General features: G+C 48.6%; 1 protein-coding gene across 2 annotated transcripts in view; it reads right to left on the reverse strand.

Moving 5' to 3' along the window:
- The window catches only part of HERC3 (HECT and RLD domain containing E3 ubiquitin protein ligase 3), a 119,466-nt gene that overhangs the window by 56,625 nt on the left and 44,438 nt on the right, over positions 1–18,403 (reverse strand). For both annotated transcript variants that reach the window (XM_075351175.1, XM_075351182.1), the window contains exons 8-9: positions 11,203–11,363; positions 9,579–9,655 (exon numbers count right to left, since the gene is read on the reverse strand). In XM_075351175.1, the coding sequence (XP_075207290.1) occupies positions 9,579–9,655; positions 11,203–11,363 (238 nt within the window). The remainder of the gene's footprint in view (positions 1–9,578; positions 9,656–11,202; positions 11,364–18,403) is intronic.

Here is an 18,403-nt window from a genome sequence, read left to right on the forward strand (position 1 = left end):
TGCCTGCCTGCCACAGTGGCCCTGCCTGCCTGCCTGCCACAGTGGCCCTGCCTGCCTGCCACAGTGGCCCTGCCTGCCTGCCTGCCACAGTGGGCCTGCCTGCCTGCCACAGTGGGCCTGCCTGCCTGCCTGCCACAGTGGGCCTGCCTGCCTGCCACAGTGGGCCTGCCTGCCTGCCACAGTGGGCCTGCCTGCCTGCCTGCCACAGTGGGCCTGCCTGCCTGCCTGCCACAGTGGGCCTGCCTGCCTGCCTGCCACAGTGGGCCTGCCTGCCTGCCACAGTGGCCCTGCCTGCCTGCCACAGTGGCCCTGCCTGCCTGCCACAGTGGCCCTGCCTGCCTGCCACAGTGGCCCTGCCTGCCTGCCACAGTGGCCCTGCCTGCCTGCCACAGTGGCCCTGTCTGCCTGCCACAGTGGCCCTGTGTGCCAGCCATAGAGGATGTGTGCCAGCCATAGGGGAAATGTGGCATCACTGGGGGACGTGTTCAATATAAGGTGGCCATATCCAGATTAAGGGGGCTAATTTTGGGATGAGGGGGCTATGAGGGACATATACCCTATATTATTTGTTAGACGGACACTGGCATTATAGGACGGACCCCATTTATTAAAAAATTCTCTATTCCTTCACCAAATTTGGGGGTGCGTCTTATAATCAGGTGCGTCTTATAAAGCGAAAAATACGGTATATACACATATATACATACACATAATAGATATATATATATATATATATATATATATATATATATATGTGGACATTTTTGTGTACTCACCGTAAAATGTCTTTCTTGGAGCCTTTCATTGGTGGACACAGACAGTGGGTTATATGGTGTCTCCAGGGGAGGCTTGACACTAGGTTTGAAAAAAGTGTTAGCTCCTCCTCCCACAGCATATAACCCCAGCTAGGCAGGAAACTAGCTCAGTTTGGTGTAAAAGCAGTAGGAGAAGGACAACCAAAACCACAAGGGCGGGAGCCATGTCCCCCCAATGAAAGGCTCCAAGAAAGACATTTTACGGTGAGTACACAAAAATGTCCTTTCCTTTCTCGCCTTTTCATTGGGGGACACAGACCGTGGGACGTCCCAAAGCAGTCCCTGGGTGGGAACTGAACTATTACCAGTGTAGAACATCAGCCTAAGGCGGGCTTTGCACGCTGCAACATCGGTAACAATGTGTTACCGATGCTGCAGCGATAGTCCCGCCCCCGTCGCACGTGCAATATCTAGTGAAAGCTGCCGTAGCGATTATTATCGCTACGGCAGCTTCACACACACTTACCTGCCGTGCGACGTCCCTCTGGCCGGCGACCCGCCTCCTTCCTAAGGGGGCGGGTCGTGCGGCGTCACAGCGACGTCACACGGCAGGCGGCCAATTGAAGTGGAGGGGCGGAGATGAGCAGGATGTAAACATCCCGCCCACCTCCGTCCTTCTCATTGCAGCCGGCGGCAGGTAAGGTGAAGTTCCTCGCTCCTGCAGCTTTACACACAGCGATGTGTGCTGCCGCAGGAGCGAGGAACAACATCGCACCTGTCGCTGCACCGGCATTATGGAAATGTCGGAGGCTGCAGCGATGATACGATAACGACGCTTTTCGCTCGTTCATCGTATCAAAAAGGATTTGCACGTTGCGATATCGACTGCGACGCCGTATGTGCGTCACTTTCGATTTGACCCCATCGACATCGCACGTGCAATCTCGCAACGTGCAAAGCCGCCCTAAGAGCTGACTAACAACTGCAACTGCAGGGAACACATAAACACTGTCAAAAAACCGAGCAGTGGCCACTTATAAATGGGCCACTGCCGCCTGAAGGACTTGTCTTCCAAGAGCAGCATCCGCGGATGCATGTGTATGCACTCTGTAGAATTTTGTAAACGTGTGCACACTGGAGCAGGTAGCGGCCTTGCAAAGTTGGGCCGCCGAAGACTGATGGCGGATAGCCCAGGAGGCACCCACTGCTTGTGTAGAGTGGGCCTGCACAGTGAGGAGGAACAACACATCGTGTTTTGTAAGATTCACACATGGCAGTCCTGATCCATCGAGGAATCGTGGATTTGGAAGCCCGGTCGCCCTTTTTGTGTCCTCCTGAGAGGACGAAAAGGGCATCAGACTTGCGCAACGACACTGTTCTGGAGATGTAGATCCGCAGAGCCCTGACAAGATCGAGAGTGTGAAGGGCTTTCTCAAAAGGAGTGGACCGGGGCCGGGCAGAATGACTGCAACACAATGTCCTTGTTCAGGTGGAAAGAGGATACGATCTTCGGAAGGAAGGCGGGGGAAGGCCGAAGGACCACCTTTTCATGATGGAATATCAGGTAAGGTGAGTGACAGGACAGAGCTGCCAGTTCGGACACTCGCCTGATAGAGGTAATAGAGACTAAAAAGGCAACTTTCCAAGACAGCTGTTGAAGAGAGATTTCTCTCAAGGGTTTGAAAGGAGGAAGCTGAAGTGCTCCGAGAACCAAATTCAGATCCCAGGGATCTAAGGGGTGACGATAAGGGGGGACCAAATGCGCCACCCCTTGAAGAAAGGGACGGACCTGAGGGCGAGAAGCCAGCTGCTTCTGGAAAAAAATTGACAAGGCAGAAACTTGTCCTTTAAAGGGTATTGAGAGCAAGACCCGAGTCCATACCGTCTTGCAAAAAGGCAAGAACATTAGGGATTGAAAAGGTCAGGGGCGACTAATTTTGACGGTCACACCAGGACTGAACTACCCTGGAAGAAAGATGAGACTTGGCTAGAATCAAGGATTCAAGTGCCACGCCGTCAAATGCAGCTGTGCTGTATTCTGGTGGAATATTGGACCTTGCGACAGAAGATCTGGGTGGTCGGGAAGACGCCAGGGAGTGTCGCCGAGAAGGTGGAGGAGCTCTGGAAACCAGGCTCTTCTGGGCCAGTCCGGGGCCACGAGGATCACCGGGATTCCCTCTGCTTTGATTTTCTTGATTACTCTCGGAATGAGAGGGAACGGAAGGAAAACGTATGGCAGGCGAAACTGCGACCACGGGAGGACTAGAGCGTCTGAGCCGAACGCTAGCGGATCTCTCGACCGGGATATGAAGGGATGTACTTTGGCGTTTAGCCGAGACGCCATGAGATCCACATCTGGGAGCCCCCCAACGAAGAGTGATCTGTTGGAACACCTCATCGTGGAGGGACCATTCCCCTGCCGCTACACCTTGCCTGCTGAGAAAGTCTGCGGCCCAGTTGTCTATCCCCGGAATATGGACAGCTGAAATAATGGGAATGTGCATCTCTGCCCAATGAAGAATCCTGGAGACTTCTTTCATCGCTGCCCTGCTGCGAGTTCCTCCCTGACGGTTGACGTAAGCCACAGCTGTGGCATTGTCTGACTGGATCCGAACCGGGAGGCCCAGAAGCAAGGGTTGAAAGGTCTGAAGGGCCAGAAAAATGGCCCTGATCTCCAGAACGTTGATATGAAGGGATCGCTCGGGGTGAGACCAGCGTCCGTGAGCAGTGTGGTGGAGAAACACCGCCCCCCAGCCTAACAGGCTGGCATCTGTCATGACTACGTGTCAGTGGACAGGGCGGAAGGACTTCCCCTGAGATAGGGATGAGACCTGAGTCCACCAGACGAGGGAGCTGAGGGCAGTCCGAGATAAGCGGACTGACCAGTCTAGAGAGGCTGGATTCTTGTCCCAAGAGGACAGAAGATCCAATTGCAGAGGGCGCAAATGGAATTGGGCAAACGACATGGCTTCCATAACTGCTACAATCTTGCCTAACACTCTCATCCCACTCCGGAGAGATGGGTAACGGCGGGGGGGGGGGGGGAGGGATTGGGCGGCCCGGATCAGGGAAGACCTCTTGTCTTCTGTAAGAAAAACCCCGGGCCTGAACCGTGTCTATCAGCATATCTAAAAAGGTGATGCGCTGATTAGGAATGAGGGATGACTTGTTGAGTTGAGAAGCCACCCTAGCCTTGAGAGCGTGTCTGGGCAAATTTGCACGCTTTCTGAGAAAACTTGAGGAGAGCTCCCCTTGACAAGTAGGTCGTCCAAATAGGGAACGACCAGAACGCCTCTGGGGTGCAAAATGGACATGACGGCCGCCATGACCTTTGTGAAGACCCGAGGCGCAGTAGCCAGTCCAAAGGGAAGGGCCCTGAATTGGAAATGACGGTGTCCTACGGCAAAACGAAGGAACCGTTGATGCGATACACATAGGGGAATGTGTAAATAAGCATCTTGAATGTCTATGGAAGCTAGGAACTCTCCCGGTTCCATAGCAGCTAGTACGGCTCGCAATGATTTCATTCGGAAGGTCCGAATCCATACGAACCTGTTTAGCCTTTTGAATTCCAGGATAGGACGGACAGAGCCATCTTTTTTGGGGACGACAAAGAGGTTTGAATAGAAACCTTTGCCGCGCTGTTCCAGGGGCACTGAAATGATAACGTTTGCTTTCTGTAAAGAGGCTATGGCCTGAAATAAGGCCTGGCTTTGCGTTGTGGACTTTGGAAGCCGAGAACGCAGAAACCTGTTGGCCGGTAGGGAATGGAAATCGATCTTGTAACCTGAGGTGACGATTTCTCGAACCCAAGCATCGTGAGTATGGTCTAGCCAGATATCCCGAAAAAGCAGAAGCCGCCCTCCAACAGGAGTCGGCTCTGAGGGGTACCTGGCATCATGCTGAAGGGGCCTTCGCGGGGACGGGTCCCTTGGGTTTAGATTGCCTGGAGTGGGAATGCCAGGAAGAGTCCCTTGAGGGACCGGATCCCCGATCTGAGCGTTGCGACGACCCCTGTGATGGTTTTTGGGGGGCGGGCCGAAAGGACTGCCTGCGCCAAGACGACTAACATTTTTGGATACAGGACGCTTTTGTGGTAGAATGGTACTTTTACCACCCGTCGTCTCAGATATAAGCTTGTCCAGGGATTCTCCAAACAGACGAAGATCCTGGAAGGGGAGTGTGGACAGGGACTTCGAGGCACTGTCTGCGTTCCATATCTTTAGCCACAGGACTCTGCGGGCAAAAAACAGCGTTGGCTGCCGTTAGGGCTGACAAACTAGCTGCATCTAAGGAGCCGTGAAGCAAGTAATTAGAGGCTAGAGAGAACAAATCAAGGATCTCAAGAGCCTCTGAAGGAATATTGCAAGAGCGAAGCAACTTGCGCAAGTTCCTACTCCACACACTCATAGCTCTCGCCACCCATGTCAAGGCAAACAGGGGGCGCAGAGAGGAGCTGGAAGCCTGGAAAATAGATTTGACCGCAGAATCAATTGCGCGGTCAGACGAGTCCTTGAGAGACGTGGTGTCTGAGACAGACATAACAGTGTGTTTAGCCAGCCTGGATACTAGCAGATCCACAACGGGGGGTACTGACCAGAGCTTAACCAGTTCCGATGGAAATGGATAAGCGAATGAAGGAGGATTTTTTATTAAACCTCCTATCAGGGTGATCCCACCGTTTTAGATATGATTTGATGAAAAATCGGATCCTGGGCAAAGGCCTTAGGAGGCTTCTTGGCCCGCTTGATTGCCGACTGAGAAGTCGGGTCCGAAGGCTGATCAGAAATCGACAGTGATTGACAGCCGAAATTAATGTGTCTTCCATATGTCTAAACTCAGAACGGACATTGAATCAGAGTCAGAGTCTTGGGAATCGTGACTACTAAAGGTCACGGAGCCTGAGTCAGACTGATCATCGTCCGAGTCGGACGAGACGTAACGGTCGCAATGGCGCCTTTTGGAGACAGCGTTTTTACGTACTGGGAACGAGACACCAGACGAAGGCGGGCTCCCCTGGGGGAGCTGAGCCGGGGGGAGGCTGTGAGAGCCTGTGGAAGGCTGGGATATCTGAGCGGCCAGGTCATCTAACCTCTTAGACATTAGAAGAGCCCAGGCAGGAATAACGTCATCAGACTGGGGTACTGCCTGGATAGTGGCCGCAGCCAAATCCACGGACTGCACGACCTCCTGGTCCGGCAGCGGAGGCTGTTGTGACACTGTAGTAGGGGCATCGCAGCCCCGGCATAGTGGATAGCTTCGGCCATTACAAAAACGAGCGTCCACAGGTGGTACAAGTATAGTACAGGTCCATAGAGGATGCCTGGGAAGCTTTATCACCCTTGCGGTTACGCATGTCAGCAACAGTTCCACAATAAGTACAGTGAGCCTCTAGCAGTATTATAAAGGGACTGTTGTGGGTGAGGAGCTGCTAGCAGTATTATAAATGACTGCTATGCAGAGCCGGTATATACGGAGTAAAGTAGCACACCCTGTCAAACAGTCGGTATATACCTACAGGCACAGTTCATATATACTGCTAAAAGCTGATATACACCGCCAGCCAGCAGACACACACCGCTAGAAAGACAGCGATATACCACTGAGCAGAGCGGTATATAGTGCTGCAGAATCGCAGAGCCAAGGAGGCGATCTCACCCGTGTCTGCTCCTCACATGTAATGGCGTCCAGTGTTCTCTGGCAGCATGGAGGGGAGAGATGGCCCACTAGAGGGAGAGGCTTCTAGAGCAGTGGAGGGGGCGTTGCTAGTATGTAGGCCGACGCCGGGAGCTAAAATTAATGATGCTTCCCCGGGATCACGGCCTGCATCGCCCCACCGGCGCCTTTCCAGGCGGCGGTTGGATGCAGGGGACAGACTCGTCGTCTCCCTACCTGCTCCTGGCTCCGTCTGAAGACGTGCCGGTCCTGGGATGCAGGGATCTCGGGGACGCATCTTCGGCTCAAGACTGAAGCAGGTTCTCGGCTCTGCTAGCCCTCTGGAGCTACATTTGTGAGGTGCTTCCAGGGAGCCTGGAGGGGTACGCAGACCCGACCACTTGGGCGCGAGGGAAGAGTGACGGCTTGTGCACGCCAGGTTTCCTCTGCCCGTACACGGGGGGAAACGGGGGTGGCAGGGCACCCTGGTATTGCCCCTATCAAAAATAGAATGAATAAGAAAAGAAAAACAAAATAAAAAGTAAAAATAAGCTGGGCTGAGGCACCTCTGGTGGAGCTCAGTCCAGACATGTCAGCCTCCCTGCTGACACTAGGAAAAAACAGCTAGTTTCCTGCCTAGCTGGGGTTATATGCTGTGGGAGGAGGAGCTAACACTTTTTTTCAAACCTAGTGTCAAGCCTCCCCTGGAGACACCATATAACCCACTGTCTGTGTCCCCCAATGAAAAGGCGAGAAAGGAATATATTATATAGTTTGGTTTCAGCTTTGCTTGCCAGTTTGATTGGTGATCGCGTGGATGCTCATATACAGTATGTTGTGCATATTGTGGTCATATTCAGACTAGTAATACTGTAAGCCCATATATACAGTATTCTAGAAAACTGAATATAAGTCCCCAAGCCAAATCTGTATAACTTAAAAAAAACACCTTTTATTATACTCACCTGCGGGTCGGTCTGGTCTGATGGGCGTTGCTGGTCTTGGTCCGGCGCCTCCTATCTTCTTGCGATCACCATCCTCCTCAGCTCCGTGTGGATGACTCGTTCTAAGTCATCCACACAGAGTCTTCCCACTGTGCTCATGCGCATTTCTCGTTGCCCTGTTGTGGGCAGAGCAAAGTACTGTAATGTGCAGGTGTTGGAAAAGATCACAGTATGACAAAGCATTTGCACTATAATAATTTGATCTGTCTTCAGCAGCACAGAAAATTGCGCGTGCGCAGGAGCGCAATGGAGGACACTGTGTGGATGAGGTAGGATGCGTCATCCACACAAAGCAAGAAGGAGGACGACAATTCCAAGAAGATAGGAAGTGCCGGACCGAGGTCAGCAACGCCCATTGGACCGGACCAACTCGCAGATGTGTATAATCAAAGGTTTTTATTATGTTATACGATGCAGCCTGAGCTCTAATATACATTATTCTAGAATGCTATATACAAGGGCTTACTGGTGCTGGCCGCAGCTTATAGGAGACAAATATGGTGACAGTTTCCCTTTAACTTTAGCATTCAGAGAAGCAGGAATATTAGCTCATCGGCACATGACCACAAGAATGCAACTTGCATATCTGCGATCCAGTAAAGACTAATCGAACTGGCAAGGCAAGCAGAGCCGAATTCCAACATTGTGCATCTTAATAGCAATACCGTAAGATACAATGGCTGACGATTAGCCCTGGTCCGAACATCTCCTTTGATGATAATGCATTGACTTTGTATGGATGAGCGTTCAAGTACTCCGATAGACCCAATGTTTCACAATCAAATACTGACCCTCTTAGACACCACAGATTGCAGACATGTAGCCACCACTGGACAGATGTAGCAAATATTATTATAACTCAAAATATGCCATTTTGATAAATTGTCCCACTTAAAAGGATTTAGGCCCTGTCACACACACAGATAAATCTGCGGCAGATCTGTGGTTGCAGTGAAATTGTGGACAATCAGTGCCAGGTTTGTGGCTGTGTACAAATGGAACAATCTGTCCATGATTTCACTGGAGCCACAGATCTGCCAAAGATTTATCTCTGTGTGTGACGGGGTCTTTACAATATCTTATCTTGCAATCAGGTAAGGGCTTGTTCAATGGTAAAGCATAACCATTGTTTTGATTTTTATTTCATAAATCAATCGTACACATAAAAAGAACCTTGTAATATATCTTATCAGACAAATCTGCTTATTACTCTCTAGAACTGATCGGTCATTATAAAAATTCTCAATTCTGAGGTAAAATCTGTATTCAGTGAAGACTTTCCCATTACTGAGAAGAGATGTCAGCTGTTACTAATGGGATTCTAAGAAAACAGGAGGAGGGGGCGGAGCTCTGCCTCTCGCTCCACCCTCTGCCTCTCGCTCCACCCTCTGCCTCTCGCTCCACCCTCTGCCTCTCGCTCCACCCTCTGCCTCTCGCTCCACCCTCTGCCTCTCGCTCCACCCTCTGCCTCTCGCTCCACCCTCTGCCTCTCGCTCCACCCTCTGCCTCTCGCTCCACCCTCTGCCTCTCGCTCCACCCTCTGCCTCTCGCTCCACCCTCTGCCTCTCGCTCCACCCTCTGCCTCTCGCTCCACCCTCTGCCTCTCGCTCCACCCTCTGCCTCTCGCTCCACCCTCTGCCTCTCGCTCCACCCTCTGCCTCTCGCTCCACCCTCTGCCTCTCGCTCCACCCTCTGCCTCTCGCTCCACCCTCTGCCTCTCGCTCCACCCTCTGCCTCTCGCTCCACCCTCTGCCTCTCGCTCCACCCTCTGCCTCTCGCTCCACCCTCTGCCTCTCGCTCCACCCGTCGTCATAGAATCTCATCAGTAACAACCGCCATCTCCTATGTCAGTAATGGGAAAGTCCTCACTGAATACAGATTTTACCTCAGAACTGAGAATTTTGATAATGACTGATCAAGTTTGGCAGAGAAAGTAGCAATTGTTTTCTGATAAGAAATATTACAAAAGTTGCTTTTATTCTCGAGTACTATTGATTTATGAAATAAAAATCAAAGCGACGGTTAAATTTTCAGTGTCAAATTACACCTTTTTGTGCCATGATATCAGTGATATATTATCAGAGTCAAGGTAACCTTTGCTACATCTGTTTCAAACTAGAAGTACACAGCAGCATGCACTGAACTACTGCACCTTAAATCTCACCTCTTGCTTTGAACAAGTCACAAATGTTTTATTCCATCCAGAGAAAATGTGTTTGATGATGCTGCACGAAGTTGGATCTGTTCAGGGAAGACAAACTCCAGGTTACTGTGGGGTTAATACAATGGACACAGAATAGACTTCTATCACAAAGCATTAAGTTACTTGTAATATAAGAGGGACAAACAAGCTGAGCAGCCGGGGGAAACTATCCCTGGTCAGGAGGTGCAAGGACACACATACCAGTATACACAAGCATACACAGATCAGCCATATTTAAAACCACTGATTGGGAAGAACATTGATTTTTTTTTTTAGGGGTGCAAAGGTTTCATGTCAAAGTGGTGGTGGGGGGTGGAGTGATCAGGCAGAAGGTGAGCAATCAGTTCTCAGTGATAAATAAGAAATAATAAAGGGAAAGGATCTGAATAACTTTGACAAGGACCCCTGTCCAATGCCTAAACAATGGGCATGTTAACACCAGAAAAGGACCTTGAACCAGTCAAAGAAAGATGGCCTGGTGCCCAGATGTCACCAAGATGGAATAAGAAGAGTACACAAGCTGGAGGAGGTAGCGAGATGCACTGGACAATGTTCTGCTGGCATCCTGGCACTCACGTGACAGTTAGGCTATGTGCCCACGCTGCGGAAAATGCGCGGATTTTGCCGCGGATTTCTCGCGGAAAAGCCACGGATTTTCCAGAAATCTGTAGCACAGCTACTCCCCAGCCATTTCTATGGCATTTGGGAAATGCTGTGCCCACGCTGCAAATTTTTCCGCAGCGGAAATCGTGCGGATTTTCGTGCGGAAAAATCTGCAGCATGTCAATTATTGTTGCGGATTTCTCCGCAGGGTCCCATATACTTACCTGCCTCACCGGAGTCACTTTCTCCATCCGGTGTACAGGAGCGCGGTGAATCCAGGTACAGGAAGGAAGAGGTGGGTGGAGCCAGCACGGGCTCCGGTCATGTGACAGCCGGAGTAAGTCAGGCCCGCCCACCTTCTCCTGCAGACGCTGAGAGTGTGACCCGGCTGCCAGAAAGCGAGGTGCTGCATGATGGAGGTAAGTATGAACTCCCCCGATCACTGCAGCACTTGTTCTGCATTGAAGATGCAGTGCCGAAGCCATGGTACTGTATCCTCAATGCAGAATGCCCGCACCATATCCGCAGGACATTCCGCAGCATGGAAACAGACAAAAGTTGTGGTGCTGTTTCCTGGGAGCACCTGCGGAATGTCTTGCGGATATATCCGCAGGACACTGTCCACGTGGGCACATAGCCTTACTTTGACAAGTAAAACCCACCTGAATATTGGCAGAGTTCACCCAGTCATGGCACTGGTATTCCCTTAAGAAAGTGACCTTACTGACTGGACTTTAACCTAAAGGACAAACTGTCTTGGTGCCAGATTCCGCAGGACACGCCTAGAGATCATGAAAGTCTATGCCTCGACTGATCGTGGCGGTTTTGGCAGTATAAGGAGGATCTACCCCATATTAGGCCAGAGGTTTTAATATTATGGCTAATTAGTTAATATATGTATATACTGTACATCTCTAATGTGTAGACATACACATTAGCCTGAATTAAATACATAAGAAAATAGTTTACAATTTATACTAACCGACTGAAGATGGGTTCTGTACATTGTGAGTGGACCACCTTCCTTTCACAGCTGTAGGACAGATCACATTACTTGTGTACCCAGTACCAAGCTGTCCATGTTCTCCACATCCAAATGCATAGAGAACTCCAGAAGAAGGCACAAAAGCAACAGTGTGCTGTCTAGAGGCAAAAATACATACAATGTTATATGTCATATACTGTATGTAAGGAGGGCAGTTGTGTGCTAATGCAAAAACCTTCCTACCATTTACATTTTCCCTTCCAGTAGCTAACCTCTATTCTAGTAATACGGTGTTTATCTTTAGATGACTGTACAAACTGCACAGATTCTGACAAATTTGATGGGAATGGCCCTTCTTGTTTCTGGCAAAGCAATGGAGGCCACAATAGAAGATAACTGTTCCCATTAGAAGCCAATTGGGAGATGGTGTTATCTGCTGGGTGACGGATCTGGCAGAGTGTCCAACTCCTTGTTATTAACGGAAATCATGAAGTAGATGTGAATAGAGCCTTACCTTAAGGGGAAGATGTCAGAAGATTTTTTAGGTATAAACCAAAAGTAGCACCTTAACCAGCGCCTGTGCTGCACCCCATAAAAGGTGCATGTTATCCCCGACTCCCCCGGAACAACCCATGATTACCTTTTTATATTCTCCCGTGTTCTATGTAAATCTTTCGGTTCGGTCCGATGGGTGTCCTTGGTTATGGCTCCTGTCCCTCCTCTCTGTGCTGATCGCCATCCTCTTGTGATGACTGACGCCTCCTGTGCCATCCATGTTGCCGGGTCAAAATCTTGCACCTGCGCAGAGACGTCGCCGGTTCAGGCAAGCACACCTATGTATTCGGCTCTGCCTAGAGTAGGACAGAGCAAAGTGCATCTGCGCGAGCCAGCAATATCTCTGCATAGACGCAAGATTTTGCCCAGGAAAGTCAATGGCACTGGAGATGTCATTAACGTCAATCATCACAAGAAAAGGACGATCAGCGCAGAGAAGAGGGGCAGGAGCCACAACCAGTAACACCCATTGGACTGGACCTAAAGATTTACATACAGCGCGGAAGAACATAAAAAGGTATTTGTGGGGTATACAGGGGGAGTCGTGGATAACATGCACCTTTATGGGGTGCATCCCAGGCGCTGCTTAAGGTGCTAGTTTTGGTTAATACCTCAAAAATCTGCTGACAGATTCCCTATAAATATTAATAAATGGTCCATATTGGCAAATAAATAACCTTGAGAAAACAAAAATTAAAAACAGCAGAAAAACTGTTACATTATGCAAAAAGTATTGCAGAAAAAGCATAATGTCGGCAGAAGAAAAAAAACCAACTCAATATTGATCATTTTACAGAACCACCTCCAAAAATTGAAAGTGAACAGAGTCCCCTGTTCGGGAACTATATTTTCTGGAATGCCATGTAACCGCAAAATGATTATAGAACAAGTTATTTAGGGTTTCAGACTCACGACAACCCAGACAGAGGGACACAATGACACGGGCCTTCAAATTAATCTTCAAGATAGCAACAGTTCAAGGCAATACATTCATTTTTAAACATTAGGGTCAGATCTTTACAATCTACAAGTTATTTTCCTCATATAAGATGGCTTTTCCAACTTAGAATGGTAAATCTGCAGAATATGCTGTGAGCCATCATATTAGTGGCCACATAAAAAGAAAAAACTGAGCCGGAGTATGAGCTGGTATACATGCAGCTTGTAAGCTCAGACACACTGGCCACAGGACAAAGAAGAAACAAAGCCAAAGTTACAGCAGGGGATACGTCCATATTATTTTTGTCTTTGGGTTTTTCTACATGTTAGTGGGTAATATGATCCCCAGACCCTTCTTAATCTGGAGAACCAACCTTATGTAACCATCTTTACACTGTACCTTCAATTATGCAGAAGAAGAATAATTGCTTCCCTGAATCCGTTTCATTAGCATTTTTGCATTCAATTGGATCAAAGACTGGCATTTGTTCCATGAAGTCTTTTAGATTTCTATATCCAGTGCAATACAGTCACATTACATACTAGAGTTGGAGACAGAAAGCCAGAAGACAGCATGGACCATGGCCGATCTGTGCGATTATGGAGAAGACATTACTAAAGAGGAGTATTATGCAGACTCTTGAGAAAAGTCGCTTTTCTACATTACAGGAGGTACACTTTTACCATCCAAATAACAAGGTATCAGTACAATGTGCCCTATGTAAACTTCTCAACATCGGCGAGTCCAGAGAATGAACTCTAGAAGATTAGCAGTTTGACTGGTTTAACTTTCAATCTCAAGTTAGATTAAAAGTTAGGATTTGGGCTCAAATCAGATTATGGATTACGACCTATTTTAACTTGACCTTTGAGACCTTAGTAGGAAAACATAACATGAGAGTTTTGCAACACACAGATTGCTTCCCAGCAACTTTGGTACAGTAAAGGCCCCTTTACACACTGCAACATCGCTAATGACATCGCTGTAACGTCACCAGTTTTGTGACGTTATAGCGACCTCCCCAGCGACATTGCAGTGTGTGAAACATCAGCGACCTGGCCCCCGCTGTGAGGTCGCTGATCGCTACACATCTCTCAGGAACATTTTTTGGTCCTTTGTTTCCCGTTGTGCAGTATGCATCGGTGTGTTTGACACCGTTACAACGACTTCATTAGCGACTTCCCTTTCAAAAAGCTGCTTTGACACGTCCCCAATGACTAGCTAGGTCATTCTGCAGGTCCGTATCGCTGTTGCATCGTTGGCCAGGTATGCCTGTTTGACAGCTCACCAGCGACTCACCAGAGACTTTGTAGCGATCCCGGACAGGTTGGCATCGCTGGTGGGATCGTTAGAAAGTTTCAGTGTGTAAAGGGGCCTTAATTGTGCAGCACATGGTTTACATCTTCAACTGCATGATTTGTGTTGGCATCCTTACCCCAAAATGACATTGTATTGTGCTTTTATACAGCAAGACCAGTATAAAGCTACATTGCTGCAATTAGGGATACAAAGTACCTGCCTAATGCATTGACACGTGGCAAGGATCTAATGCATTATTTCAAAGCACCTTGTCCACAACAAAAAAAAAAAAAAAAACACAGTTTTACTGAAAGTATCTCCCATTGGCATCTATATCCTCTATATCTTTTTCCTTGCCTTCTTACAGCTCTCCTTGCCTCATACCCATTTGTTTGCGTGTTGCGCTTCCAGCTCTGAAGGCTACATTTCCCAACATTAACAGCACTGGTTATGTGCTACCTCTGCCTGTCTTCTAGTTCTACCACAGTATAAAATCCCTGCTCATCCTAGCATTGGGCAGCTCTTAGAGCATGTCATACTATACTTTAGGGGATGCTAACTGGATCTCAGATTCTGGCGCATGTGCAGACCCATCATCAAGGTCTCTGGTGCATAGCCTATGCGCATGCACAGGGGCGAACAGCCAATACACATATACTGAGGGAGCCCTGCACTGATTTGGGATACATGTGATATCACTTGTGATGTCCCATACACATATAAAAAGCTTAAGCTCAAGGTATGGGATGTCACAGGAATCTGTCATAATGATGCAGTATTACGTGACCGGTATTGAGATCTGCTAAACTGCACCATAGTGGGACAAAAAAAAATTGTAGAATTACTTCACTTGTGCATGGATCAAGCTTAGACTAATGCTACAATAGTATCAAAAAGCCTCTAAAAATACTGGTGTAGTTCTCGCTGTCCTTCACTCTTCAGAAATGCCTAATCCTGCTGTACTATGACATAAGAAAAGTATCTCCAGTTCCCGACCAAACGATATGTATAGCTACACACAAATTGTGTGTAGGTGTACAGAGTAGTCAGAACTAAACCCAGTGGATATCAAAATTAGAGGATACCATATGATTTCCTAAATGTTAAAGGTCATTGTGTAGTCCTATGTGATTATATCCTAACATGAGTAAACTAGCAGTATTTTAAGCTTATTTCATAAATTTAATTTTTTCAAAAGCACACAAAAATGTAAATGAGAAATGAAAAAGAACATTGATCCAAATTAGAGAACACTTTTAGATGCCTGGTGCCAATTTCCTTAATCATCTGACAAACCCTATGTAACTGGCAGCCTAACTTTCCAGTTTGCACTGACTCTGCAAAAATGGTGTGCCGTTCCAAAGTGACTGAAAGCCTCCGAGAGCAGGTTGTCCAGATGAACGGCAAAAGGGTGAACCTGTCAGCCATAGCAAGAGAAGCTGGTTGTTCCAAGTGTGTGATTTTGAGAATATTGCATCTTTACAACATCACAAACTCTTTCAAGCCCTCCTCCCCAGAAGGGAAGTGAGTGGACGCAAGTGAGGATAGGATAATGTGGTGTCTCTCCAAGAGTAATCGTTTTAACACTGCAGATGGAATTGCTCACCAGTTCAGCACTGAACAGGGTAAGGATCTGTCTCGTCATACAGTGTCACAGCGTTTAAGAGCATTTGGACTGAAGCCCACTCTGCAGTGACCCAATCTCTCATTAACAGAAAGAATCAAAAGGCTAAACTCACTTTTGGTGAGGAGCATGTTGTGTGGACAGAGGAGAACTGGTCCAAAGTACATTTTAGTGATGGAAGCAAGTTTAGATTATTTGGGTCTGATGGGAAACATTATGCTCGTCGACAAACTGGGGAAAGACTGAACCCAAAGTGTGTTAAGAAGTCAATGAAAGGTGGTGGAGGAAGTGTCAGGATTTGGGAAATGTCTTCTGCAGCAGGAGTTGGACCTCTCATACAGCTAGTGAATTTAAGTGTGTATCAGAACCTTCTTCAAGAACATGTGGTTCCTTTCTTGTGTTCATCACTCAGTCAGCCAGCAATTTTCATGCAGGACAATGCCCCCTGTCACAGCAAAATAGGTAAAGCCGTTCCTTGAAACAATAAAATGGCCAACCCAGAGTCCTGATCTAAACCCAGTAGAAAACCTATAAAAAATCCTTGGCGACAAAGTCATGGCCAAGAAACCCACAACAGTCAAAGAACTCTGGAAGAGACTGGAAGAAGAGTGGACCAAAATCACACCAGAGCAGTGTGAGAGACTAGTGATGTCCTGTGGCCGCAGATGTGCTGAAGTCATTCAAAGCAAAGGCCTGTACACTTCCTACTGATTGGTGACTGTTCAGAAAATTTAGTGATCTATCTCTGTGTTACAGTCGTTGTTGTTCTCTAATTATGATCATCACGTTTTGGGCAAAGAAGGGAATTTTGTTTACTTACCGTAAATTCCTTTTCTTCTAGCTCTAATTGGGAGACCCAGACAATTGGGTGTATAGGCTATGCCTCCGGAGGCCGCACAAAGTACTACACTTAAAAGTGTTAGGCCCCTCCCCTTCTGCCAATACACCCCCCGTGCTCCCACGGGCTGCTCAGTTTTGGTGCAAAAGCAAGAAGGAGGAAAAAATAATTATAAACTGGTTTAACTTCAATCCGAAGGAAACTCGGAGAACTGAAACCATTCAACATGAACAACATGTGTACACAAAAAAAAACAGGGGCGGGTGCTGGGTCTCCCAATTAGAGCTAGAAGAAAAGGAATTTACGGTAAGTAAACAAAATTCCCTTCTTTTTCGCTCTATTGGGAGACCCAGACAATTGGGACGTCCAAAAGCAGTCCCTGGGTGGGTAAAATAATACCTCGTAAGAGAGCCGTAAAACGGCCCTTTCCTACAGGTGGGCAACCGCCGCCTGAAGGACTCGTCCACCTAGGCTGGCATCCGCCGCAGCATAGGTATGCACCTGATAGTGCTTCGTGAAAGTGTGCAGGCTCGACCAGGTAGCCGCCTGACACACCTGTTGAGCCGCAGCCTGGTGCCTCAAAGCCCAGGACGCTCCCACGGCTCTGGTAGAATGGGCCTTCAGCCCTGAGGGAACCGGAAGCCCAGCCGAACGGTAAGCTTCGATAATTGGCTCCTTGATCCACCGAGCCAGGGTTGATTTGGAAGCCTGTGACCCTTTACGCTGGCCAGCGACAAGGACAAAGAGTGCATCCGAGCGGCGCAGGGGCGCCGTACGAGAAATGTAGAGTCTGAGTGCTCTCACCAGATCTAACAAGTGCAAATCCTTTTCACATTGGTGAACTGGATGAGGATAAATAGAGGGTAAGGAAATATCCTGATTGAGATGAAAGGGGGATACCACCTTAGGGAGAAACTCGGGAACCGGACGTAGAACCACCTTGTCCTGGTGAAAAACCAGAAAAGGGGCTTTGCATGACAGCGCTGCTAGCTCAGACACTCTCCGAAGTGAAGTGACTGCTACTAGAAAAACCACTTTCTGCGAAAGGCGTGAGAGAGAAATATCTCTCATTGGCTCGAATGGTGGTTTCTGAAGAACCATCAGCACCCTGTTTAGATCCCAGGGTTCTAACGGCCGCTTGTAAGGTGGAACGATGTGACAAACACCCTGCAGGAACGTGCGTACCTGTGGAAGTCTAGCTAGGCGCTTCTGGAAAAACACAGAGCGCTGAAACTTGTCCCTTAAGGGAACCGAGCGACAAACCCTTTTCCCGTCCAGATTGAAGGAAGGACAGAAAAGTAGGTAATGCAAATGGCCAGGGAGAAAAACCCTGAGCAGAGCACCACGACAGGAAAATTTTCCACGTCCTGTGATAAATCTTGGCGGACGTTGGTTTCCTAGCCTGTCTCATAGTGGCAATGACTTCTTGAGATAACCCTGAGGACGCTAGAAGCCAGGACTCAATGGCCACACAGTCAGGTTGAGGGCCGCAGAATTCAGATGGAAAAACGGCCCTTGAGACAGCAAGTCTGGTCGGTCTGGTAGTGCCCACGGTTGGCCGACCGTGAGATGCCACAGATCCGGGTACCACGACCTCCTCGGCCAGTCTGGAGCGACGAGGATGGCGCGGCGGCAGTCGGCCCTGATCTTGCGTAACACTCTGGGCAACAGTGCCAGCGGAGGAAACACATAAGGGAGCTGAAACTGCGACCAATCCTGAACTAAGGCGTCTGCTGCCAGAGCTCTGGGATCTTGAGACCGTGCCATGAACGTTGGTACCTTGTTGTTGTGCCGGGACGCCATGAGGTCGACGTCCGGCACCCCCCAGCGGCAACAGATCTCCTGAAACACGTCCGGGTGAAGGGACCATTCCCCTGCGTCCATGCCCTGGCGACTGAGATAATCTGCTTCCCAGTTTTCCACGCCTGGGATGTGAACTGCG

Source organism: Anomaloglossus baeobatrachus, chromosome 1 (assembly GCF_048569485.1).
Source record: "Anomaloglossus baeobatrachus isolate aAnoBae1 chromosome 1, aAnoBae1.hap1, whole genome shotgun sequence".
Lineage (NCBI taxonomy): Eukaryota > Metazoa > Chordata > Amphibia > Anura > Aromobatidae > Anomaloglossus > Anomaloglossus baeobatrachus.